The 27,037-nt window shown below is 40.1% G+C and overlaps 1 protein-coding gene across 1 annotated transcript in view; it reads right to left on the reverse strand.

The window, feature by feature from the left end:
• The window catches only part of LOC311622037 (phospholipid-transporting ATPase ABCA3-like), a 107,089-nt gene that overhangs the window by 69,536 nt on the left and 10,516 nt on the right, over positions 1–27,037 (reverse strand). Inside the window, exons 2-5 of the mRNA XM_084882737.1 lie at positions 22,828–22,896; positions 22,220–22,481; positions 8,662–8,789; positions 6,170–6,314 (exon numbers count right to left, since the gene is read on the reverse strand). Of these exons, the coding sequence (XP_084738863.1) occupies positions 6,170–6,314; positions 8,662–8,789; positions 22,220–22,481; positions 22,828–22,887 (595 nt within the window). The 5' untranslated portion in view covers positions 22,888–22,896. The remainder of the gene's footprint in view (positions 1–6,169; positions 6,315–8,661; positions 8,790–22,219; positions 22,482–22,827; positions 22,897–27,037) is intronic.

Consider the following 27,037-nt stretch of genomic DNA (forward strand, 5'->3'; position numbering starts at 1 on the left):
GCTTCTGCACAGCAAAGGAACCATCAACAGAACAAGAGAGCCCACTGCATGGAACACATTTGCCAATGTTACATCTAATAAGGATTTAATCTCCAAAATTTATAGGAAACTCATACAACTTAACAAAAGGAGGATAAACAATCCAATTAAAAAAATAGACAAAGTCACTAATCATCTGAGAGATGCAAATTAAAATGACAATGAGGTATCAACTCACACCTGTCAGAATGGCTGTCATCAACAAATCAATAGACGAGAAATGCTGGTGAGGGTGTGGAGAATAAGGAACCCTCACATACTGCAGACTGGTGCATCCACTATAAAAGACAACATGTAGTTTCCTCAATAAATTAAAGATGGTACTGCCATTTGACTCAGCTATCCCACTTCTAGAAATATATGAAGCCTGAAGCACCAATTAGAAAAAAAATATGCACCCCTATTTTCAAAGCAGTGCTATTTGCAATAGCTAAGGTCTGGCAACAGCCTAAGTGCCCATCAGTAGATGAGTGGATAAAAACGCTGTGGTACATTTTTAGCATGGAATACTATACAGCTGTAAAAATAAGGGTCTCTTCCCCTTTGAGACAGAATGGAGTGCCCTGGAGAATAGTATGCTAAGAGAAATAAGCCGATCAGAGAAACACAAGTATCACATGACCTAATTTTTATGTGGATTCTAATGAATGAAATAAGCTGAAGAACAAAATAGATCCAGAGACAAAGAAGCATAAAACAGACTGTAAAATGTAGGAGGGAAGTGGGGGAGGGAATAAGAGATCAGCCAAAGAACTTTATGCATATATAGATAATCCCATGGTCACAGGTGAAGGCCTGGAGAGGGTGGGAATGGGGAGGAGGGGTCAATGGAGGATAAAAGAGGGACATCTATAATACTTTTAACAATAAAGATAAAAATTTAAAAAGATAACACTTTTTTGAGACAAGTCAATAATTGAAGAATAAAAATAGGGCATAAATGTTTTAATCAATGAGTGTTTAACAATCTCTAGTTTTATGTCATGCACATATTTTGGTGTGTTTGTGCACACGCACGCGCGCACACAGACACACTCACACAAATAACACACTCACACACACACACATATTTTTAGCTTCATGTTCAGAAGACTGTTAATCATACTCTTCATTCAGTTCATGGCCCAACGATTGGTTCATGCCCCTTAACCCTCTTATTGATTCACTCTTTCATTTTCCTTTTTACCTTGCCCCATTTCCATTGGCAACATTTCTAATGTGGTTGATGAGTATCCTTGTGTGTTTTTTTAAAGTTAAATCTCTATTGTTGAAAGGATTAAATATGTCCTCCTTTTCCCCCAGGGACCCCTTATAGCTAACCTTCACCCCCCACCCCAATCCTTCATTACCCAATATCCATGGGTGATGCATATATGCATACAAGTTCTTTGGTTGATCTCTTCCCACCCAGCCACCCTCTCCTACCTTCCCTCTGAGATCCTACACTCTGCTCCATGCTTTTATGTCTCTGGATCTATTTCATCCTTCAGTTTATTTGTTCATTTATATTCAACATATGAATGAGATCATGTGATACTTGTCTTTCTCGGACTGGCTTATTTCACTTAGTATGATAATCTCCAGGTCCTTCCATGTTGTCTCAAAGGGGAAGAGCTTCTTCTTTTTATCTGCTGCATAGTATTCCATGGTGTAGATGTACCACAGCATTTTTATCCACTCATCTACTGATGTGTACTTGGGCTGTTTCCAGATCTTAGCTACTATAAATTGTGCTGCTATGAACATAGGGATAAATACATTCTTTTTGACTGGTGCTTCAGGTTTCTTAGGATATATTCCTAGAAGTAGGATTACAGGGTAAATGGAAGCTCCATTTAAAATTTTTGAGGAAACTCCATACTATTTTCCACAGTGACTGTACCAGTTTGCATTCCCACCAGCAGGGCTCCCTTTTCTCCACATCCTCACCAGCACTTGTTTGCTGATTTGTTGATGATAGCCATTCTGACAAGTGTTAGATGACACCTCTTTGTCCTTTTAATTTGCATCTCTCTGTGATCAGTGACTTTGAGCATTTTTGCATATGCCTCTTCATCATCTATATATCTACTTTGGAAAAGCATTTAGGTCCTTTGCCCATTTTTTGATTAGATCGTTTATCTTCCTTTTGTTAAGCTGTATGAGTTCTCTCCATATTTTGGAGATTAAATCTTTATCTGAAATAGCATTGGCAAATATAGTATCCTATGCAGTGGGCTTTCTTATTGTTTTGTTGATGATTTCTTTTGCTGTGAAGAAGCTTTTGAAGTAGTCCCATTTGTTTATTTTCTCCTTAGTATCCATTGCCCTAGGATCTGTGTCTATAAAGATATTGCTATGACATACCGTATTTTTCGGACCATAAGACGCACTTTTTTTCCCCCAGAAGTGGGGGGAAAACGTCCCTGCGTCTTATGGTCCAAATATAGCCTACACATATACTTAAAAAAAAAAGTTTTTTTACTTGCCCGGCTCTGTGTGGTCTCTGTGTGCTTACCCGGCTCTGTGTGCTTGCTGCAGCCACTGTCCATTCCTCCGTGCCCAGAGTGTCTGCCCTGCTCTGTAAACCCCAAGTGGTAGAGGAGTTCCCATGTATGGTAGTCAGCCTCCATGCCCTCGCTGCAGCCATATCTCCATGTCAGCCCAGGTGCGGTGTACGGTAACTGCGTAATCCAAACCGTAATCATCGCCTGTACCCCTTGCTGGCCCGTACTCCGTGCCCGGAAGAATGCCGCGTCTATTCCCCCAATCATTCCTCTCCGCCCTCTGTTGCCGTGCTTGACTACTGGGTAGGCGTACTGTAGATCTTAGCAGAACCTTTACCATAAATCTTCAACTTTATTCTAATTTATTACTGAAGTCTCTCGTTATTGTGTTTTACAGTACATTTTGTCTTTTGCTGACTGTATTTGTTAATAATGGTTCTAAATGATTCTAAATGTTGCTGTTTACTTTACAGGGTTGATTACATGTGTTTATGACTGTGATGTTGGGTTTTAATGCACATAAAATATTTTAGGACACTATTTGTTTCAGAATCTTTTTTTCTTCATTTCCCTTCTCTAAAAACTGGTGTGTCTTATGGTCCGGTGCGTCTTATGGTCCGAAAAATACGGTATGTATGCAATTTTGCTGCCTATGGTGTCTTGTAGGATTTTTTAAAATATATTTTTATTGATTTTTTTTTTTTTACAGAGAAAAAGGGAGAGGGTTAGAGAATTAGAAACATCTATGTGAGAGAAGCATTGATCAGATGTCTACTGCACACCCACTACTGGAGATGTGTCTGCAACCAAGGTACATGCCCTTGACTGAAATCAAACCTGGGACCCTTCAGTCACAGGCTGACGCTCTATCCACTGAGCAAAACCGGTTAGGGCTCTTGTACAATTTTTATGGTTTCCCGTCTTACATTCAAGTCCTTTAGCCATTTTGAGTTTATTTTTGTATATGGTGTAAGCTGGTGATCTATTTTTATTTTTTGCATGTACCTATCTAATTTTCCCAACACCGTTTATTAAAGAGAGTGTCTTTCACTTCATGGTATGCTCTTGCCTCCTTTGTCAAATACTGAGTGTAATGGCTTGGCTTTTGGGTTCTCTGTTCTATTCCATTGATCTATCTGCCTGTTCTATCAGCCAGTACTAGGCTGTTTTGAGACAATGGCTTTGTGGTATAACTTAATATTGGATATTGTGATCCCTCCAACTTTGTTCTCCTTTCTCAAGTCTGTAGCTATTTGGGATATATTTTGGTTCTATATAAATTTTTGGAGTGTTTGTTCTAGATCTGTGAAATATGTTGTTAGTATTTTAATAGGAACTAGAATGAATCTATAGAATGCTGTGGGTATTATGGACATTTTAATGATGATGATTCTACCAATCCATGAACATGGTATATTCTTGTTTATTTTTCCTCTATATCTTTTTTCAACATCTTATAGTTTTCTGAGTATAAGTATTTTACCTCCTTGGTTAAGTTTATTCCTAAGAATCTTAATTTTTTTTTTCATTGCGAAGATAAATGGGATTATTTTTAAAATTTATCTTTCTGAGAATTCATTATTGGTGTTTTAAAATGCCATTGATTTCTGGGTATTAATTTTGTATGCTACTACATTGCCAAAATCACATTAAATCTAGTAGTATTTTAGTGTAGTCTTTACGGATTCCTATGTAAATATCATGTCATCTGAGAATTGGCAGCATTCCTAATGTGTTTAGTGAGTATCCTTATGCAGTTTTATGTGTTCTTCTAAGACTTATACGAGCATTCTGTTTACATACATTTTATGTAAATGAAATTGAGTTATAGATTTTATGTACTCTGTTATGCATAAATCTAGTCCAGTCTTTCTAATTGGTTCTCCTGATTGCCTTCTACTCCTGCCACTAGAAACAACAATGTCAGAAATTTACTTATAAATCCATAAAATAATTTACTTATAAATATGTTTATATTCAGGAACATATTTTTAATTTGGCTATTGCTATGGTCTGAATGTTTGTTTTCCCCTCCAAATTTTTGAAACCCTAACCCCAAAGGTGATGGTAAATAATCCATTAACAGGTGGTTTATTTAGGAGATGCTTAAGTGATGAGTGGAAATCATTAATGAAATTCATGCTCTGATAACCAAGGTTGTAGAGAGATCCCTAGCCATTCCCACCAGGTGAGGGCACAACAACCAGGAAGGAAGCCATCACGACCACATGGCCATGCTGGTGCCTTCATCTCAGACTTCCCAGCCTCCAGAACCAGGAGAAACAATTTTCTGTTATTTATAAACTCCCTAGTTGTGGTACTTGGTTATAGCAGCCCAAACAGACTAAGACAACCGCCATTGCCAGACAGCTACCCAGAATGGCCCTCCCTAAAGCAGTGCATTTGGGTTTCTATATGTCACATCCATGGAAACTATCATCATTATCTAGCTTTCTAAGTCTTTCGCTAGTCTAATCCTTAAGAAGTAATACCTTAGTCCAAAGTTCATAATAAAGTAACGTAAGTTAAAAAAAAACCTGATTCCCCTTTAAATTTTATGACTGAAAAATAATATTTAAAATATTTTAAAGAAAATAATAATATTAAAAATATTTTTACATAAAAAATAATATTAAAATATTTTAAAGGAAATATTTCAAATAAGAATTATGCTAAATTGGTTACAGCTTGTTTCTCTTGCTGAATAATTTCCTAACAATAAATGTGCACTATTTTTGGTGAAAGCAAAGTTCCACATGGTAGTATGTGTAGTAAATTTTAAATTACAATAGCTATACTGAAAACTTTTCATTAGCTCAGCAGAATACCACATAGCTATAATTACTTATTCTATGTCAGTATCTGGAAATGTATATAGTAAGTCATTAAAATCAAAGTTTCATAAATAAATCTACATGAAAATATAAGGATATACAATGATAATGATCAAGAAAGGATAAAAATGCATTGTCCAATCTATAGGATTTTTCATGAGTTTTGGGACACTAAAATTTTTAAATTAAGAAAAACAACAACACCAGTATAATAAGTTAAAAAAAAAATAATGTTTATCAAAAGTTGAAAATTGGCTCAATAGATAGAGCATCAGCCTGCAGACTGAAGGGTTCCAGGTTTGATTCTGGTTAAGGGCACATGGCTGGATTGTGGGCTCAATCCCCAATAGGAGGATATGCAGGAGGCAGCCAATCAATGATTCTCTCTCATCATTGATGTTCCTATCTCTCTCTCCCTTCCTCTCTGAAATCAATAATATATATATTTAAGTTTCCAGTTTGGCTCAGTGGAAAGAGCATGAGCCCGTGAACTGCAGGGACCTGGGTTAGATTCAGATCAAGGGCACATATCCCGGTTGCAGACTTGATCCCTAGCCCCACTCAGGGCATGTGCGGGAGGCAACGGGTCAATGTGTCTCTCGCATGAATGTTTCTCTTCCTCTCTTTCTCCCCACTTCTTCCTCCTTCCCTCCCTCTCTAAAAATCAATGGAAAAATATCCTAGAGTGAAGATTAACAACAACAAGAAACAAAGAAGAGAAAAAAGTTGAGGAAATGTATGTACAAATAGAGATTGTTCTCGCTGTAAAATTAGCATTATTTAAGTAAGTGTGGTCGAAGTTCTGCTCACCAGGACTCCCCCCCGTTGGGTCTAGTTCATTTCTGGGTCCTGCGAGAGAATACTCTGGAAAGAGAGTATCTGTTTTCCAACTTTTAGGTTGGGATTTCTCCGAATAGTTGTTCCTCTGAGAACTAAAACGTAAATAATATTTTACCTACAAGGAGCAAATGGAAACAAACAATATCCATAAACAAAAACATAATTAAGCAGGAACGAGAAATAAAAGAATGTTAAAGTGCAAATGGGAGCCTGTGGCCGAAGGCAGGCTGAGGCGGCAGCAGTGGGTGTGGCAGTCAGAGGCAAGCGCAATCTGGAGCAAGGCTGTGGATGGACTTGCCCCAGATGGACAGCTGCTTGCACACTGACAGGAAATATACCAAAAGGTTTTGTAAATTCCTCTTTCCATTTTCCTATGAGGAAAACCTTCCTTTCCTAGAAATGATTGTTAACATAAGAATCCTGCCTGAGCCCTAATGGGTTTGGCTCAGTGGATTAGAACATTGGCCTTTGGACCAAAGGGTCTCAGGTTCGATTCCAGTCAGGGGCATGTACCTTGGTTGTGGGCACATTCTCAGTAGGAGGGTGTGCAGGAGGCAGATGATCAATGTTACTCTCTCATTGATGTTTCTAACTCTCTATCCTTCTCCCTTCCTCTCTGTAAAAATCAATAAAATATATATATTTTTTAAAAAGGAATCCTGCCTGAGGATTAAAGAGTATATTCAAATGTAAATACAGAGTGCTGCATAGTTTAATTGTTGAATGAAAGGTAGTACTAATTCTGGAGAACTGCATGAACCTCTATGTAGGACACGATGCAATAGTTGAGCAGCAGGGTCAAGACACAGAAGCCAGTAGAATCAGGAGGGGCAAGCAGAAGATATAAGTCAAGGTAAATATTCATATGTTCAGTTATCAAGACAGAAGTTTTAGGCACTTATCATATACTAGAGTCCCAGTTCACGAAATTTTGCAGAGGGGAGAAGGGTGTCCTCTCAGCCCAGCCTGCACCCTCTCCAATCCAGGGCCCCTCAGGGGATGTCCAACTGCCAGTTTAGGCCTGATCCAGGGGCCTCTGACAATCCTGGACCACTGGCCCCCTAATCATTCATCTGCCTGCCTGGTCACCCCTAACTGCCCCCCCTCCACCAGCCTGATTGTCCTTCACTAACCCCCCTGATGACCTGGTCATAGGCAGCCATCTTTGTGAGGGTGTGATGGTCAATTTGCATATTATCTCCTTATTATATAGAATTGGAGGATTAAGACAGAGCCCCTGTTACTCAAGGAGCTCAAATTCTACAGTAGTAGAGGAAAATTACATATTATTTATGCTATAGTAAGATCAGTGACTGAGATATGTATAGGAAATGTGGAAGTACCAAGAAGGGAAGGAATGGGTATGGTTGGAAGAGACAATGTACTGTGAGTCATGGTAGCAACCTTAAGGGTAAGTCAGAGTAATCAGACAAGTGAGAGCAGTAGGGTCAGGGAGGTATCCAAGGCATAAGGTTGAAGCTTGAACCCACACCGAGACACTGGAGCAGGCTCTATGCAAGCTGCTAAGCCCGCACCAGTATCAGTAATGTAAGACTTAGGTCTTGACTTATGTCTTCTGCTTTCCCCTCCTGATTCTACTGGTTTCTGTGTCTTGACCCTGCTGCTCAACTATTGCATCGTGTCCTACATAGAGGTTCATGCAGTTCTCCAGAATTAGTACTACCTTTCATTCAACAATTAAACTATGCAGCACTCAGGCATGAGAAAAGTTGGCATCTAGGAAAGAGATGAGGGGTGGGAAGACAGAATGAAAGGCTTCCCACAACCTACTCACACCTGGGGGCTTTCCTTACTTTTCATTCCATTGTCAACCATCTGTCTTAAATGGCAACTATGGCTCCATGGACACTTTATTTCTCTCAACACCAGAGACACTAAGTTCAAAGCACTGTCCTTGCCTCTCCTCCTGGGGGACTGGCACCAGACTCCTCTTCAGAGTCTACATATGTCCTGATTCTAAGTTAGCCTTCCTAAGTCTTAGCACTGTTTTCCAGGTTTAGATTTAGAAATGACGAGACTCATTCAAAAGAAAGAGGGAAGTTTCCTGCTTGTGATCTATGCTCCTGACCTCAAGCTGCACCTGCTCTGTCACCCAGTCCTCTGCCCAGGATATGTGCACGGCTCACTGCCACCTGCAGAGCTGGAGGCTGCTACTGATCCAGACACAGCAGCAAGAGGGGCCCCTCAGTAGCCATTGTTGCCTATGACTGACTTATGAAGGCCTGGTAGGCAGTGAATTCAAATCTTTCCCCCCAAACATAACGCCCTGGTGCATTAAGGCCGAGACACTGATGTGGTTAGATTTGGGTCTACATGCCTGCTCTGCTGTGTATAAGCAGCATGATCTTGGGTAAATTACAGTCTCCAGATTATAAAATACTTCCACTTCATTAAGTCCCTGGAAACTATAGCCATAGAGTTTCTACATAAAACTTTCTTACCTTAAGTGGCAGAGGATCATAGCTATTTTCGAACTCATGGTCAAAAACAAAAGCAACCATCACTGTTTTAGAGTCATTATCTTGCATAAGATAATCTTCAAAATCTCTTTCTGAAGGAAAACCTTGAACTGTAAAGAGAGAAAACTCTAATACGTAAGCTGATCACTTAAAGGCACAATGTCTGACAGTCCTTCCTATCTTTAAAATGGAAACCACTTTACATGGATAAAAGGCTATCAAAATATTATAAATTTCAAACCACTGTTGCCAAAACATTGGTATAATGAACTAATGCATATTTGGAGTGCATACAATTTTTAGGAGTTGCCAAAGTTTTATCACAAACTTAAGAGTACAATTCCTCATTATAACTGCACATTGAAGAAATGGTAAGGAAAAGGGTGTTTCATGTTGTGTTTTGAAATTTCCAACTTAAAGGAAAATATAAACAAAATTTATCTATGCAATCTATTCAAAGTCTGATACTATTGTGATTTTTAATATATAAATAAAAAATAGAAATAGAGGAATAAAACCACTTTATAGTTTTAATATTTGAGGCAATTATTTATTTTCTTTTTTATTAAATTTACTACAGGCCCAGTCCACAAAATTTTATGTAATCAGGGGACCCTCAGCCTGGCTTGCACCCTCTCACAATCTGGGACCCCTTGGGTAGGGTCCCTTCTCCTGGCCTGAGATCAAAGCTTATCAGGGGCTTTCCTTCCCTTGGCTCAGGCAGTTGGCCCCACCCCACTGCTGCCACTGCTTGCCGTCTGTGCAGCGCTGTGCCCTCTCCTCTGCCACCAGTGGCCTCCCTCTGTAGGTGGCAGGCTGGGGTGCAATGGCTTGCTTGGCTGGACTGGGTCTCCCTCTTTCGTTGCTGGGGGTGGGGTCAGCCCTGCGAGGGGCTGTCTGCCCACCTGATCTCCCCTAACCACTTGCCTGCTTGCTTGATTGCCCCTAACTGCTTGCTTGGAGGCGGAGCCAGCCCAATAAGGGGCTGTCTGCCTATCTGATCTCCTCTAACTGCTGGCCTGCCTACCTTATCACCCCTAACCCCTCTGCCTGCCTGTCTGATTGCCCCTTTCCTCTTGCTTTGGGGCAGTGCCAGCACCGACTTCCAGTTGGTCAGCCTCCAGTAATTACTGGCCGTTATGACCCTTTTTATATATGAGGGTTTTTATATATGAGGACCGAGGTAACACTAGTTAACAAGATCATACAGCTTAAGGTGTACAATTCTACAACACATTACCTGTGCACTTTATTGTGTGTTCACCACCCAAGTCAAGTCTCCACCCATCACCATTTATTCTACCTTTACCGTTCTCCACCTTCCCCACCCTCCTCCCTTGGCAACCACCACACTCTTGTTCATGAGCTCTTTGTCTTTTTTCCCAATCCCTCAGCCCACCATCCAGCCCCCACACTGACAGCCATCAGCTTGCTCTCTAGCCTGTTTCTGTTTTGTTATTTAAGTTTACTCATTAGATTCCAAATATGAGTGAGGTCATGTGGTACCTGTCTTTTTCCATCTCTTATTTCACTTGAATAATGCTCTCTCGGTGAAATTGCAAAGGTTGAGACTTCCTTCTCTCACACAGTGAAGAGTGTTCCACTGTGTGAATGTCCCATAGTGAGGAGTATTCCACCGTTTGAATGTCCCACAGCGAGGAGTGTTCCACCATGTGAATGACCCACAGTGAGGAGTGTTCCACTGTGTGAATGACCCACAGTGAGGAGTGTTCCACCGTGTGAATGTCCCATAGTGAGGAGTGTTCCACCGTGTGAATGACCCACAGTGAGGAGTGTTCCACTGTGTGAATGTCCCACAGTGAGGAGTGTTCCACCGTGTGAATGTCCCATAGTGAGGAGTGTTCCACTGTGTGAAGGTCCCACAGTGAGGAGTGTTCCACTGTGTGAATGACCCATAGTGAGGAGTGTTCCACCGTGTGAATGACCCTAAGTGAGGAGTGTTCCACCGTGTGAATGTCCCATAGTGAGGAGTGTTCCACTGTGTGAAGGTCCCACAGTGAGGAGTGTTCCACCGTGTGAATGTCCCATAGTGAGGAGTGTTCCACTGTGTGAATGTCCCACAGTGAGGAGTGTTCCACTGTGTGAAGGTCCCACAGTGAGGAGTGTTCCACTGTGTGAATGTCCCACAGTGAGGACAGTGAGGAGTGTTCCACTGTGTGAAGGTCCCACAGTGAGGAGTGTTCCACTGTGTGAATGACCCACAGTGAGGAGTGTTCCACCGTGTGAATGACCCACAGTGAGGAGTGTTCCACCGTGTGAATGTCCCACAGTGAGGAGTGTTCCACCGTGTGAATGTCCCACAGTGAGGAGTGTTCCACCGTGTTAATGTCCCACAGTGAGGAGTGTTCCACCGTGTGAAGGTCCCACAGTGAGGAGTGTTCCACCGTGTGAATGTCCCACAGTGAGGAGTGTTCCACCGTGTGAATGTCCCACAGTGAGGAGTGTTCCACTGTGTGAATGTCCCACAGTGAGGAGTGTTCCACTGTGTGAATGACCCACAGTGAGGAGTGTTCCGCCGTGTGAATGTCCCACAGTGAGGAGTGTTCCACTGTGTGAATGTCCCATAGTGAGGAGTGTTCCGCCGTGTGAATGACCCACAGTGAGGAGTGTTCCACCGTGTGAATGTCCCACAGTGAGGAGTGTTCCGCGTGTGAATGTCCCACAGTTAGGAGTGTTCCACTGTGTGAAGGTCCCACAGTGAGGAATGTTTCACTGTGTGAATGTCCCACAGTGAGGACTGTTCCACTGTGTGAAGGTCCCACAGAGAGGAGTGTTTCACCGTGTGAATGTCCCACAGCTGTTCCATCTGCTCATATCCTGGTGGGCACTGGGCTGTTTCCAGATCTTTGCTGCTGTAAATAACCCTGCAATGAACACAGGGTGCATACATTCTTTCTGACTGGTGTTTAATTTTTCTTAGAATATATTTCCAAAAGTAGACTCACTGGATCACAAGGCAGTTCCATATTTAATTTTTTGAGAAAACTACATACTATTCTCCTCAGTGGCTTCATCAGCTGGCATGCTCACCAGCAGTGCATGAAGGTTGCCTTTTCTCCACATCCTTGCCAACACTTGTTTGTTGATTTGGTGATTACAGCCCTTTTGACAGGTAAGGTGACATCTCATTGAGTTTTTAAATTTGCATCTCTTTGATGATTAGTGATACTGAGTATCTTTTCATATGTCTATTGGGCATTTTATGTCTTCTTTGGAGAAGAGTCTATTCAGGCCCTTTGCCCATTTCTTAATTAGTTTTTCTTGTTGCTAAGTTTTATAAGTTCTTTATAAATTTTGGATATTAATCCCTTATCAGATGTATCAGTGACTTGTTTTCAGCTAGTCTTCAGCAAGTTGGTTATTCAGGCTCTATAACTTAATCATAATTCCAGTTTGGACCTGAGAGGAAGTGAGTATAGCTTCTACCTACTCCATCACCATTTTGGATCCTTATTTGCCACAATTATGTTTCAATATTTGAGCTCATCCATCAAGGAATTTAGCCTAAATCAAGTTTAACATAATTGAAAATCTTTTAATGTTACAACAATTGTAGTTCAAAGATATAACAATTTGGCCTTTAAATATCTGTATATAAGTTTGTGTACACTAAACATTTTCTTAGGAGTAAATACTTTTTTTTCTTAAATTATCGCAGATTTGGCCAGTAGGAGCCTGTAAACATGTTTTTGATGTGAAGAGGAAAACAAAGGCTTCAACAGCCTGATTCCAGGTGTGTCACCCAAGAATTGCCCTCTCACAATCCAGGACCCCTCAGAGGATGTTGGAGAGCCTGTTTCAGCCCGATCTCCGCAGGCCGAGCTGAGAGACCCCACCAGTGTATAAATTCATGCACCAGGCCTCTAGTAATGTAAAATACTTGGAAATAACCAGCAAAAAATTTTAAAATTCTCACATAAGCACTTCCAATTCTAGCTATGATAGAGTAGCTTACATAAGATTAAACTTTCCCATTGCCTAAAAGTTAAACAAAATCTATAAAACTTCTTGAAATGCACAAGGTGAATTGCCCTGAAAGCAATTGCCAAATGTTGCTGATTTACTGAGTTGAAGAAAAAGAGGTGAGAGTTCAGGGTGCCAAAATGGATGGGACTCAAGAGGCAAAATTCCAAAGAGAAGAGAATAGCAGAGAAGTGAGGTGAAAATTCAGCATGTATATTCCCCTGAAATCAATGGCTAGCTCCAACCCTGGGCATGTACAGGGTAAGATTGCAAGAAACCAGCAGGTGGCAGTACACCATGCTGGGCAGTCATTGCAGCAGCTGGGCAATGCTCAAAGCAAGAATGGAGTTCACGCCTCACTAAGGTAGGCAGGCTTCATCCAGACTTCCAGCTACTCCCTAGGCAGGCCACACCTAGGAGCAATGACCACACCCTAGGAGAAGAGGTGTCCCTCAGGAGCAAAGAGAAAACTGAATAGAGTAGTTCTTACTGGAACTTAGACCAGTCTTCACTAGAATCAAGTTGACAGCCCTCCAGAAGAAAACTTAAACCCTAAAAAGCCTCTAATACTTTTGACCCACAATTTCTGTCATTAAAATATAAGATATATAGGAAGGTAAGAGGGGGAGAGGGAATGGGAGACATCTGTAATACTGTCAACAATAAAATAAAAAATGTTCATAAATAAAGTAAAATAAATACATATAATATCCTATCTAATAAAGAGGAAATATGCAAATTGACTCTCACTCCATCACAAAGATGGCAGTGTCCATAAGCCACAAGATGGTGGTGCCCAGTCCCCTCAGGCCTGCTGGAGTCCCCCAGTCCTTTCAGTCCAGCCAGAGGTTGCAGGAACATGGTTTGGCCAGACCTTCCCTCAGTCCCCCAGCTGCCCAGGGGCAGCCCAGGGTGCTGGCAAGCCTCAGAAGGCAGCTGCGCAGCCGCCCAAGCCACCCAATGCTCAGGTAACCAGGACCGGTCCAGGCTTGTGCTGCCGGCAGTGGCAGCAGCAGAGGTGTGATGAGGGCATTGCCTTCCCCTGACCCTCCCACTCCTGAGGGCTCCTGGACTGTGAGACGGGGCAGGCTTGGCTGAGGCCCCCCCCTCCAGTGCATGAATTTTCATGCACCAGGCCTCTAGCATGTTATAAAACAGGACTCAATGACTTAAGAGAAAAAAAATGTACACAAGTAATCCAGATATCAGAACGTTTTGGTAGGGATTCTAAAGTTATTATAGTTAATATAGTTAACAAATTAAAAATGAAATATTTTTTAGAGAGAAATGGAAAATTTCAGCATTGAGAAATATTTTTAAAGCAATTCAACAGAAAGATTCCATGACCTCATAATTTCAAAATATATAAGCAAAAAAGGAAAGGAAATTTTAATATTATTTTAATATGTATAACCTTTTAAGTATTAATGACACCTCGTTGAAAATCTAATACCCTCATCAACAACTAATGGAATAAATAGGTGAAAAATAGTGAGAACACAGGAAGTTTGGAAAGCGTGATGATTAACCAACTTGAACTAGGTGACATTCATAGCACCACAAGCAAATGCTGCAGAACACAGTGTTACATATGAACATGGGCCATTTATCAAAATACTCTATAAACTAGCCATAAACAACTCTCTAAATTTCAAACTGACATTATAAAGTGTATGCTCTTATTCAAGGAAATTAAAATAAAAGCAACAATAGAAGAATAACAACTAATCCCCAGATGTGTGGAAGTTAAATAATATACTTCTAAAAAAAATCCCATGTATCAAAGAAGGAATCAGAAAGGGAATTTCAGAATATTTTGGGTTAACCCAGAGTAGCCTGTAAGAGACTAAATTTATTAGGATATTTGTGGTGCATATTTGCATTCTTCAGCTTCAATGGTATTTTTTAATAAAAAATGTTTTGAGATGTCACCTACTCTCAAGGACTCTCAAATCCATTGAGAAACAAACAAACAACAACAAAAAAGATTGAAAAAAAATGTGCTGCTGAATAAGGGGTGGGGCACTGGAGAGATGCCCACCAAACTTCTGGTGATTTTTATTTCTGGGAGGTGGAGGAGAGAAACTGAGTTAAGAATGTGAGGGTAGCTTCCTGGAAGATGGCAGCAAGGTAAACATCAGTGCTGCAACTGGGGATCTTATCTGAGACCTGAAAAAACCACAACTGTGGGGGCCCCGACCAGCGCGGACACGCGGATTCCACAGAAAGGTTGGATTTTGCCGGGGATAATGTGGGATGTCTCTGTCCCAACAGCGAAAGCGGTAGCTGCAGAAGCTGCGGCCACTGTGGCAGCAGAGGCAAAAGTGCACAAATCTGTGTCCAGCCCCCCGCTGTTGGGTCTGGCGTGATTCGAGAGCGTGGACGGGGTCCCCAAGGTTGCTACTAGTGGGGTTCTCTAGGGAGCAACCCATTCTGATCCGACACGGAGGGAGAACATAGGAGTTGAAAAGCAGTCTGTTTGTAAGTGCGCACAGACTCGCCCATCACGCACCTAGTCTGGTTCCCCTGCAACCCTTTGCTTCTGATTACAAAGGAGAGATCACCCAAATTGGCTGGCCCTAAGAGACAGCAGGTAGAAACAGCTTTTCTGGAAGCTGAGAAGCAGAGCCAGGAGAAATCATGCAGGATTCAGCTCCCAGGCAAAAAAAACAAAACAAACAAACAAACAAACAACAAAAAAAAACGGTATTGAGTGCCATAGAAAAAGAAGGCTAGAGCAGCCAAAAAGACAGGGACATCAATCCAGAAACACTGCCATCTAGGGGCTGGAGTACAAACTAACTGTGTATATTACTATTTTTATTTTATCAAAAACCAAGAAACAAAGGAATTGCCACCTTACAACACTGAGGTGCAGCAGAACGCAGGTAACTGCAATACTGTCTGTACTGAGAAACAGGCGTGCCAAACAGAATAACAGAAGAAGTGAATGGCCTTCACAACTGCACACTTTTTTTGCTAAATTTTTTATTTTATTTTTGTTTGTTTTTTTGCATCTTTTACTTAAGAAACAAATTTTTTCCTTTTTTCCTCACTTGATTTTAACTTTTTATTTATTACATTTTTCAATTAGCATTATTACTACTGCTACTTTAATTTTTTTTTAAGTGCCATTTTATTTTCTCTGTATTTTACATTGGAATTAGTGTTCTTCATTTTATTTTCATTTCTCCTTTAACATTGTTTAACCCTATCTCAACACCACCCTTACACCATCACTCTCTTTCTAACCTTCCCCCTTTTGCTATCCTGTTTATCTTAACCCTTTCCGGCTTTAGATTTTCCCTACTCTTTCTGTCTCCCACCTGCTAAAATTTCTAACCTACTTATATATATACTTTCTAATCCCCTGTGCCAAGTGCATACACACCCCTCTCTGAGCTGTATTAACTAGCAAAAAAAAAAAAAATTGTTTTCTTCACTGTCTTTTTCATGCTGTTTGGGGGAATGTTGAATATATTGTATTTTTATGCTTTTAGTGAGTATTTTGCTTATTCCTTTGTTGTTGCTGTTGCTTGGTATTTTCTTATTTGATTTTTTTTTGTTTATTTTTTTTACTTCGGTTTTCCCTTTCCCTTAGGGGGTGTTGTAGATTGTATTATTCTCCAGGTACTGCTGCCAGCATTTTCTGGAGTTAGTGGTTGTTCTATTGAAATTCTTTTCTCATATATATAGGTTATTGCCCTTTTATCTCTAAGTTTCTCCACTCTCTCTCTCTCTCTCTCTCTCTCTCTCTCTCTCTCTCTCTCTCTCTCTCTCTCTCTCTCTCTCCTTTCTTATCCCTGTTTCCCAATTTCATTTTGACACTCCATTTATATATTTTTTTCCTATCTTTTTCTTTTGCTCCCTCCCTCTTCTCTTTCTACTCTTCCTCTTTCTCTCCTATCCCCTAATTTGCCTTTCCCTAGTGGTCACCTGTATTAGAGTTTATTAATATCACAAATACATTTCTGTTCAATGCTTTGTGTGTTGTACCTGGTTGTGTTGTATTTTTTGCCTTTAAATCAACACAGGAGAGAGAAATCTACATAACCAGACATCCGGAAAAGAGACAGTATGGGGAGACAAAGAAATAGCACAAAAATGAAAGAAAAGCAGGCATCACCAGAAAAGGAAGTAAACGAGTTAGAGGCAAGCAACTTACCAGAGTAAGAATTCAGAGTAATGATCATAAGATGGCTAAAAAGAACGGAAGACAAATTTGACAATATGAGTAAGACCCAAGATGAAATGAAGAAGAACCAAGAAGAAATAAAGATGAATCAAGAAGAAATGGAAAATGACATCGCTACTATGAAGAACTCAATAGAAAGCATCAAGAGCAGACTAGAAGAAGCAGAGGACCGCATCAGTGAGATAGAAAACAAGATGGAAAAAAATACCCAAGTAGAGCAGCTTCTGAAAAAAAAAAATTAAAAAGCAGGAGGAGAGCCTAAGAGAACTTTGGGACAATACAAAACAAAACAATATTAGAATAATAGGGGTTCCAGAAGGAAAGGAAATTGAGGAAGACATGGAAAACGTATTTCAAGAAATAATGACAGACAACTTTCCTGAGATAGAGAAGAAAAAACCCACACAAATCCAAGATGCTCGCAGAGTGCCAAGCAAAATGAATCCCAAAAGACCAACGCCAAGGCATATTATAATTAAATTGGCAAACACCAATGACAAAGTAAGAATCTTAAAAGCAGCCAGAGAGAGAAAGAAAGTTACATATAAAGGAACCCCCATCAGACTAGCAACTGATTTCTCAACAGAAACCCATCAGGCCAGAAGGGAATGGCATGAAATATACAAAGTCATGCAAAGGAAGGGTCTGAATCCAAGAATACTGTACCCAACAAGGCTATAAATCAAAATTGAAGGTGAAATCAGGAGCTTCCAGAAAAAAAAAAAAAAAAAAAAGACTAAAGGAATTTATCTCCACCAAACCAGCAAGGCAAGAAATGCTAAAGGGTCTACTGTAAAAATAAAGAAATAGGAAGTAAAGAAGGAACACAGGGGTATAGAATAAAAATGGCGTCAAATAAGTAATTATCAATAATAACGGTAAATGTAAATGAATTAAATGCTCCAATCAAAAGACATAGGGTAACAGATTGGATAAGAAAACAAGACCCATATATCTGTTGTCTATAAGAAACCCACTTCAGAAAAAAAGACGCACACAGACTGAGGGTGAAGGGATGGAAAAAGGTTTTCCAGGAGAATGGAAATGAAAAAAAAGCTGGGGTAGCAATACTTATATCTGACAAATTAGATGTCAGAGTGAAGGACATAACAAGAGATAATGAAGGCCACTTCATAATACTAAAGGAAACAATCCAACAAGAAGAAATAACCCTGGTAAATATATATGCACCCAATACAGAAGCACCCAAATACATAAAAAACAAAAACAAAAAAAACCTGCTGCAGGACATTAAGGGAGAGATTAATAGCAATACAATCATAGTAGGAAATTTTAATACCCCACTGTCACCTTTGGACAAATCATCTAAACAAAAAATCAGCAAAGAAATATCAATCCTAAATGACTCTCTAGAATAGATGGAATTAATCGACATCTTTAGAACATTCCATCCCAAAGCCACAGAATATACATTCTTCTCAAGCGCACATGGGACATTCTCAAAGATAGGCCACATTTTGGGACATAGGCAAAGTCTCTTCAAATTCAAGACGATAGAAATCATATCAAGCATTTTCTCAGATCATAGTGGCATAAAACTGGAAATTAACTACAATAAAAATAATCCAAAGAAATCAAACACATGGAGATTAAACAGCATGCTATTAAACAAGGACTGGGTTACCAGAGAAATCAAGGAAGAAATGAAAAACATCCTGGAAACAAATGACAATGAAAACACAACAATCCAAAAATCTATGGGACACAGCAAAAGCAGTTTTGAGAGGGAAGTTCATATCTCTCCAAGCCAATTGCAAAAAAAAAAAAAAAAAAAAAAACAAGAAAAAAATGGTAGCAAATTATATAACTCTACAACTGAAAGAGTTAGAAAAAAAGCAACAAGAAAAGCCCAGTGTAAGCAGAAGAAAGGAAATAATAAAAATCAGAGCCTAGATAAATGACATAGAGACCAAAAAAAAAAAAAAAAAAAAAAAAAAAAGATCAACAAAACCAAGAGCTGGTTCTTTGAAAGCATAAACAAGATTGATGAACCTCTAGCCAGGCTAAACAAGAAACAAAGATAGAGGACCCAAATAAAATCAGAAACAAAAGAAGTGAAATAACAATAGACCCCGCCAAAATGCAAAGGATTGTAACAAAATACTATGAAAAACTCTGTTCTAACAAACTGAACAACCTGGAGGAAATGGACATATTCCTAGAAAAATACAGCCTTCCAAAACTCAATCAGGAAGAATCTGAAAACCTCAATAGACCAGTGATTTAGGAAGAAATTGAAACAGTCATCAAAAAGCTTCCAGCAAACAAAAGCCAAGGGCCAGATGGCTTCACAGGAGAGTTTTACCAAACATTCAAGGAAGAACTAAAACCTATCCTCCTCAGACTATTCCAAAAAATTCAAGAGGAAGGAACACTTCCAAACTCCTTCTATGAAGCAAGCATCACCCTAATACCAAAACCAGATAAAGACAACACAATGAAAGAGAATTACAGGCCAATATCCCTCATGAACTTAGATGCCAAAATCCTAAACAAAATTCTAGCAAATCGGCTCCAGCAGAACATCAGAAAGATCATACACCATGACCAAGTAGGATTTATTCGGGGAATGCAAGGATGGTACAATATCCGCAAATCAATAAATGTGATACATCACATAAACAAATTGAAAGATAAAAATCATATAGTCATATCAATTGATGCAGAAAAAGCATTTGATAAAATCCAACACCCTTTCCTGATAAAATCTCTCAACAAGGTGGGAGTACAAGGAACCTACCTAACATAATAAAAGCTACATATGATAAACCCACAGCCAAGATCATACTCAATGGGCAAAAACTAAAACCATCCCCTCTAAGAACAGGAACAAGACAGGGATGCCCACTATTGCCACTCCTGTTTGACATAGTACTGGAAGTACTAGCCATTGCAATTAGACAAGAAGATGAAATAAAAGGCATCCAAAATGGAAAAGAAGTAGTAAAGTCATCCTTATTAGCAGATGACATGATATTGTACATAAAAAAACCAAAAGACTCCATTAAAAAACTAATAGACTTAATAAATGAATTTGGCAATGTAGCAGGATACAAAATTAATGCCAAGAAATCTATGGCATTTCTATACACCAACAGTGAACCTACAGAAACAGAGACTAAAAAAGCAATCCCATTTACCATTGCACCAAAAACACTAAGATACCTAGGAATGAACTTAACTAAGGAGGTAAACGACCTATATGCAGAAAATTACACGACACTGAAAAGAAGAACATACCATGTTCATGTATTGGTAGAATCAACATCATCAAATTGTCCATACTTCCCAAAGCAATTTATAGGTTCAATGCAATCCCCATTAAAATACCAATGGCATACTTCACAGACCTAGAAAGAACTCTCCAAAAATTCATTTCGAACAACAAAAGACCTCAAATAGCCACAGCAATCCTGAGAAAGAAGAGTAAAGTAGGAGGGATCTCAATACCAGATTTCAAGCTGTATTAAAAAGCCACTGTTCTCAAAACAGCCTGGTACTGGAACAATAACAGATATATAGATCAATGTAATAGAAGAGAGAATCCAGATATCAACCCAAATCACTATGCTCAATTAATATTAGACAAAGGAGACACGAACATACAATGGAGTCAAGACAGTCTCTTCAATAAATGGTCTTGGGAAAATTGGAAAGATACATACAAAAGGATGAAACTAGATCACCAACTTACACCATACACAAAAATAAACTCAAAATGGATACAGGACTTTAACATAAGACGGAAAACCATAAAAATACTAGAGGCATCCACAGGCAGCAAAACCTCAGACATATTCCAGAAGAACTTCTTCACTGACACTGCTCCTAGGGCAATGGAAGCTAAAGAGAAAATAAACAAATGGGATTACATCAAAATAAAAAGCTTTTTTACAGCAAAAGAAACCATCAACAAAACAACAAGAAAGCCCACTGTATGGGAGAACATATTTGCAAATGTTATCACTGATAAAGGTTTAATCTCCAACATCTACAGACAGCTTATACAACTTAATAAAAGGAAGGTAAATGAGCCAATTAAAAAATGGGCAATGGACCTAAATAGAATCTTCTCGAAAGAAAAAAGAAGGAAGGCCAAGAGGCACATGAAAACATGCTCAAAGTCACTAATTATTCGAGAGATGCAAATCAAAACAACAATGCGGTACCATCTCACACCTGTCAGAATGGCCAACATCAACAAATCAACAAACGACAAGTGTTGGCGAGGTTGCAGAGAAAAAGGAACCCTCGTGCACTTCTGGTGGGAATGCAGGCTGGTACAACCACTGTGGAGAACAGTGTGGAGCTTCCTCAAAAAACTGAAAATGGAACTCCTATTTGATCCAGTAATCCCACTCCTAGGAATATATCCCAAGAAACTAGAAACACCAATCAGAAAGAGTGTTCATAGGAGCACAATGTTCATAGGAGCACAATCTACAATAACTAGGATTTGGAAACAGCCTAGGTGCCCGTCAGCAGATGATTGGATCAAAAAACTATGGTACCTCTACACAATGGAATATTATGCTTCCACAAAAAAGAAGGAATTCTCATCATTTGCAGCAACCTGGATGGAATTGGAGAACAACATGCTGAGTGAAATAAGCCAGTCAATGAAAAAGAAACACCACATGACCTCACTCATTTATGGATAATAAAGATCATTATAAACTGAAGAACCAAAAGATAGATATAGAGACAGTAAAGCAACAAGCAGACTGTCAAATTACAGTAGGAAGGGGGGAGATCTGGGAGAGATAAGAGATCAACAGATTTAAAAAAAAAAAAAAAAGAAAAAGAAAAAAAGAATGTGAGGATAAGTGAAGAATAGGGAGCTTTTATAATAATTCTAAATAGCCAGTCTTCTATACAGCATTTCTCTGTGACCCGGGCAACCTTTTTATCTAAGCAATATAACTGACAACTTTGTATGGTTCCAGGAAGAGGACCGCTGCTCATGCTGTCCCTTTGACACACCATCATGCACCCCGGAGTTATACTTCCCAGGGCTTAAACCACACAACTAGAAACAAGGAAGACTGAGTATCACAGGATTGGACAATAATCTAGAAAAAAATAAATTGATCATCTAGTTTTTAAATACTACTATTTGCTTTGAGATCTAGGAAACTATATTTTTATCCGAAAATTTAACTCTCAAGTTTAACCAAGCCATGTTATTATACTTAGGAGATTATTACCTGGTTATGATGACATCCTACAATGTTTTACTTGGAAGATTATTCCCAGTGAAAAGGTTGCAAGTGTGTCTTCACTGAAACAATTTAATAATGCTTCACACACCCCCTCCCGCAGAAAACCTTAATTTCTAACCTTTAAAATTGTAGTGTAAATCTCTTTTCACAGTTTCAACGATATCCTTCACCACAACACTTTTGGAAGGTACAAAAGCCATTTCCCACATCTTAGAAGGGACTTCTTTGATGTATGCAGGCAAATTTTGATCAACAGGCTGCTGAGAGTACTTGAAGGGCCCACTCTCCTTGACAGGTAAAATCCTGCGTGATAACAGAAGCACGCCCACAAGCAGGACCACCAGGAAGAGCTCGATAACCAGAGCACAGCCCTGCCGGCGCTGTGAGAGGAAAAAGACTGTTAGCGGAAGAGCATATTAACTTTGCAAATGACCGGCTATTTGGTATTAACAGCCTCTTCATAAAAGAAGATATAGATGGCGGGGGGGAGGAGGGGAGAGACTAATTATACGAGTACACTAGCAGCAGTTTCCTGGACTGTCTTTTTCTCCCTCCTATGAGTCATTCAGCTGTTCTTTCACTCTCTGAGGACCCCACTTATGTGCAAGAGATAACCCCACTCCAGAAGCTGCCACGGTATGAATGAAAGGCAGTGACTGGACTGCCAGATTATTCCCAAGACCATCTCTTAGATGTTGCAATAATCCTATAAATATCTCAACTTACCTTTAAAATAAAATTCTTCCACAGAAGAGCCATAAGTTTGTTCAACCCCGACGAATCCATTCTTCAACTCTAAGGAGGAAGTAAATGTTTTTTAAAAAAATAAGATTCTCTAAAAAAGATAAATTTTAGACAATTATTTAAATTTGAAATACTTAATTTTCTCATCAGTCTTAAAGAATGACAACAGAAACAAAAAACATTTGAAATATTTGAGAAGTTGTTTCTCCTTACATTTTTAATTTACTGAGCATCCGCTGAGCTTCTAAAATGTACAAGGAATGGTCAGTGAGTTACTGATGCAAGTTTCCAGTTCTCAGGAAAATACTAATTCAGAAACAATACTGAACAAATCATAGCCATCAGCAAAAAGCAAATTAAAAGCAAACATAAAATACTATCCCACCTGTAAGCCCAACATGCCACTCAACAATTTGTGAGATTTCAAATTGAATCCAGGAGGAGACAAAATGGTGGAAGACTAGATGGACAGGTTCTGAGCCTTGTCCCAAAAAAGATGTTTCTCTTTCATTGACTGGCTTATTTCACTCAGCATGATGTTCTCCAATTCCATCCAGGTTGCTGCAAATGATGAGAATTCCTTCTTTTTTGTGGAAGCATAATATTCCATTGTGTAGAGGTACCATAGTTTTTTGATCCAATCATCTGCTGACGGGCACCTAGGCTGTTTCCAAATCCTAGTTATTGTAGATTGTGCTCCTATGAACATTGTGCTCCTATGAACACTCTTTCTGATTGGTGTTTCTAGTTTCTTGGGATATATTAAGTTGTATAAGCTGTCTGTAGATGTTGGAGATTAAACCTTTATCAGTGATAACATTTGCAAATATGTTCTCCCATACAGTGGGCTTTCTTGTTGTTTTGTTGATGGTTTCTTTTGCTGTAAAAAAGCTTTTTATTTTGATGTAGTCCCATTTGTTTATTTTCTCTTTAGCTTCCATTGCCCTAGGGGCAGTATCAGTGAAGAAGTTCTTCTGGAATATGTCTGAGACTTTGCTGCCTGTGGATGCCTCTAGTATTTTTATGGTTTTCCGTCTTATGTTTAAGTCCTGTATCCATTTTGAGTTTATTTTTGTGTATGGTGTAAGTTGGTGATCTAGTTTCATTCTTTTGCATGTATCTCCAACATCTACAGACAGCTTATACAACTTAATAAAAGGAAGGTAAATGAGCCAATTAAAAAATGGGCAATGGACCTAAATAGAATCTTCTCGAAAGAAGACAGAAGGAAGGCCAAGAGGCACATGAAAACATGCTCAAAGTCACTAATTATTCGAGAGATGCAAATCAAAACAACAATGCGGTACCATCTCACACCTGTCAGAATGGCCAACATCAACAAATCAACAAACGACAAGTGTTGGCGAGGTTGCAGAGAAAAAGGAACCCTCGTGCACTTCTGGTGGGAATGCAGGCTGGTACAACCACTGTGGAGAACAGTGTGGAGTTTCCTCAAAAAACTGAAAATGGAACTCCTATTTGATCCAGTAATCCCACTCCTAGGAATATATCCCAAGAAACTAGAAACACCAATCAGAAAGAGTGTTCATAGGAGCACAATGTTCATAGGAGCACAATCTACAATAACTAGGATTTGGAAACAGCCTAGGTGCTCGTCAGCAGATGATTGGATCAAAAAACTATGGTACCTCTACACAATGGAATATTATGCTTCCACAAAAAAGAAGGAATTCTCATCATTTGCAGCAACCTGGATGGAATTGGAGAACATCATGCTGAGTGAAATAAGCCAGTCAATGAAAGAGAAACATCTCATTTATGAATAATAAAGAACATTATAAACTGAAGAACCAAAAGATAGATATAGAGACAGTAATGCAACAAACAGACTGTCAAATTACAGCAGGTAGGGTAGGGAGATCTGGGGGAGATAAGAGATTAACCGAAGGACACATGCATATAAGTACAACCAATGGACACAAAACTCTGGGGAGGGAGGGCATGTATGGGAGTGGGGGGCGGGGGTGGCAATGGTAAGATATGTACACAGATAATAATTTAATTTTTTTTAAAAAGAATAAAACAATTTGTGAGATTGGAAATACCTATATTAACAACATTACTAATGGGAGCAGATTCATTCTTACATTTAATGAATATTTTCTGAATATCTAACATGTGCCATGTTAAGTGTGGGTGTACAATGGGAAACAAAACAAAGAAACCCTTCCCTCATGGTGTGGGTGGGTGGCTTGGTAGGTTATTATATCCCAGATATAAGGACAGACAGCCAAGATTGATTTCCTAGTTCTACCACTATGTGTGTGACCTTGAACACAACTCCAATTTTGGGGGGCTACCAGGAGGAGAGCTGAAATTTGGGGCCAAGAAGATAAAGCAGATCCTATCTAATAAAAGAAAAACATGCAAATTGTCTGTATCTCCACTACTCCCACAAGCTACGCCCACCAGCCAATCAGGAGAGAGTATACAAATTAACCCAACCAAGATGGCAGTGGCCATGGAGCTGGGCACGCTTCCCCTGCCCTGACCTGCCCTGGCCTCCACTCAAGGCTAGAAAGTTTCAATTATAGAAGATAACTAAATCTCAGACACCAGGGCCTCCTCTCGGGTTGCTGGGGTGGGTAGCCAACCTGAAAACCACCACAGGCCCCTCGCCCAGGCCACCCCATACCCCAAGACAACCCCCATCCTGATCCTGGACACCCTTCAGGGCAAACCAGTGAGCCCCCACCTTGCACCAGGCCTCTATCCTATCTAATAAAAGAGTACTATGCAGATTGACCATCACTCAACACACAATATGGCTGCCCCCATGTAGACTGAAGATGGCTGCCACAAGATGGCCAGCAGGGGAGGGCAGTTAAGTGTGACTAGGCCAGCAGGGGAGGGCAATTGAGTGTGACCAGGCTGGCAGGCGAGAAAAGTTAGGGGTGACCAGGCTGGCAGGGGAGGGCAGTTAGGGGTGACCAGGCTGGCAGGGGAGGGCAGTTAGTGGCCATCAGCTTGGCATGGAAGCAGTTAGGCATCAATCAGACTGGCAGGGGACTGGTTAGGGGATGATCAGGCTGGCAGGCAAAAGCGGTTAGGAGCAATCAGGCAGGCAGTCAGATGTGTGTTTGGGAGCTAGCAGTCCTGGATTGTGAGAGGGATGTCCAACTGCCCATTTAGGTCCGATCTTACTGGGATCCGGCCTAAATGGGCAGTCGGACATCCCTGGAGGGGTCCTAGGTTGGAGAGGTGTAGGCTGGGCTGAGGGACCCCCGCACAAATTTTGTGCACCAGGCCTCTAGTCTTATGCATTCTTAAGTTCATGCAGCATTACTTGCCATAGCAAAGATCAGCAAGCAGCCCAAGTGCTCATCACGGATGAATGAAAGAAAGGCTGTGGTACAGCACTGGGTGGTATTGCTCAGTGGTTAGATTATTTGCTTGTGCACCAAAGGGTCAATGATTCAATTCCTGTTAAGAGCACGTACCTAGGTTGCAGGTTCAATCCCAGGCCCTGGTTGGGATATGTGTGGTAAGCAATCAGTTTATGTGTCTCCCTCACTTGGATGTTTCTCTCTTGCTCTTTTTCTTTCCCTTCCTCCCTTCTACTCTCTCTAAAAATTAATGGGAAAAAATATCCTCAGGTGATCTACTAGCAACACTCCATACACAAGACACCATTATGAAAACCCCATAGCATGGCTGAGCTGAGTGGGTGGCCCCATCTGGCCAAGCTCAGTGGGCAGTCCTGCTTGATTTGGGTCCACAGCCAGAGAGCCCAAGGCCATAGAATCTGTTTTATGACCCAATCTATGCAGGTTGGCAAATTCATTCGGCCCTTATGGAATACAGTATGGAGATTACTCAAAAAATTAAAAATAGATCTACTAATGATGCCGAAATTCCACTTGCAGCATACATTACTGAAGGGAAAGGTTATCTCAGAAAGACATATGCACTCACAGCCACGTTCACTATAGCATTACGTGCCCTAACCAAGACAGGGAAAGCCCATGTGGAACACCCATCAGCCATTAAAAGGGAAATGCTGCCATTTTCAATAGCATGTATAATGCTGGAGGGCATTATGCTAAGTGAATTAAGTCAGAGAGAGAAAGACAAGTACTGTGTGATATCATTTAATGAGGAATCTAAAAGACTGAATTCACAGAAACAGGATATAGATTGGTGGTTGCCAGGGATGGGGAACATGGGTGAA

This window comes from Pipistrellus hanaki (genome assembly GCF_964339955.1).
Source record: "Pipistrellus hanaki genome assembly, chromosome: 4".
NCBI classification, from domain to species: domain Eukaryota; kingdom Metazoa; phylum Chordata; class Mammalia; order Chiroptera; family Vespertilionidae; genus Pipistrellus; species Pipistrellus hanaki.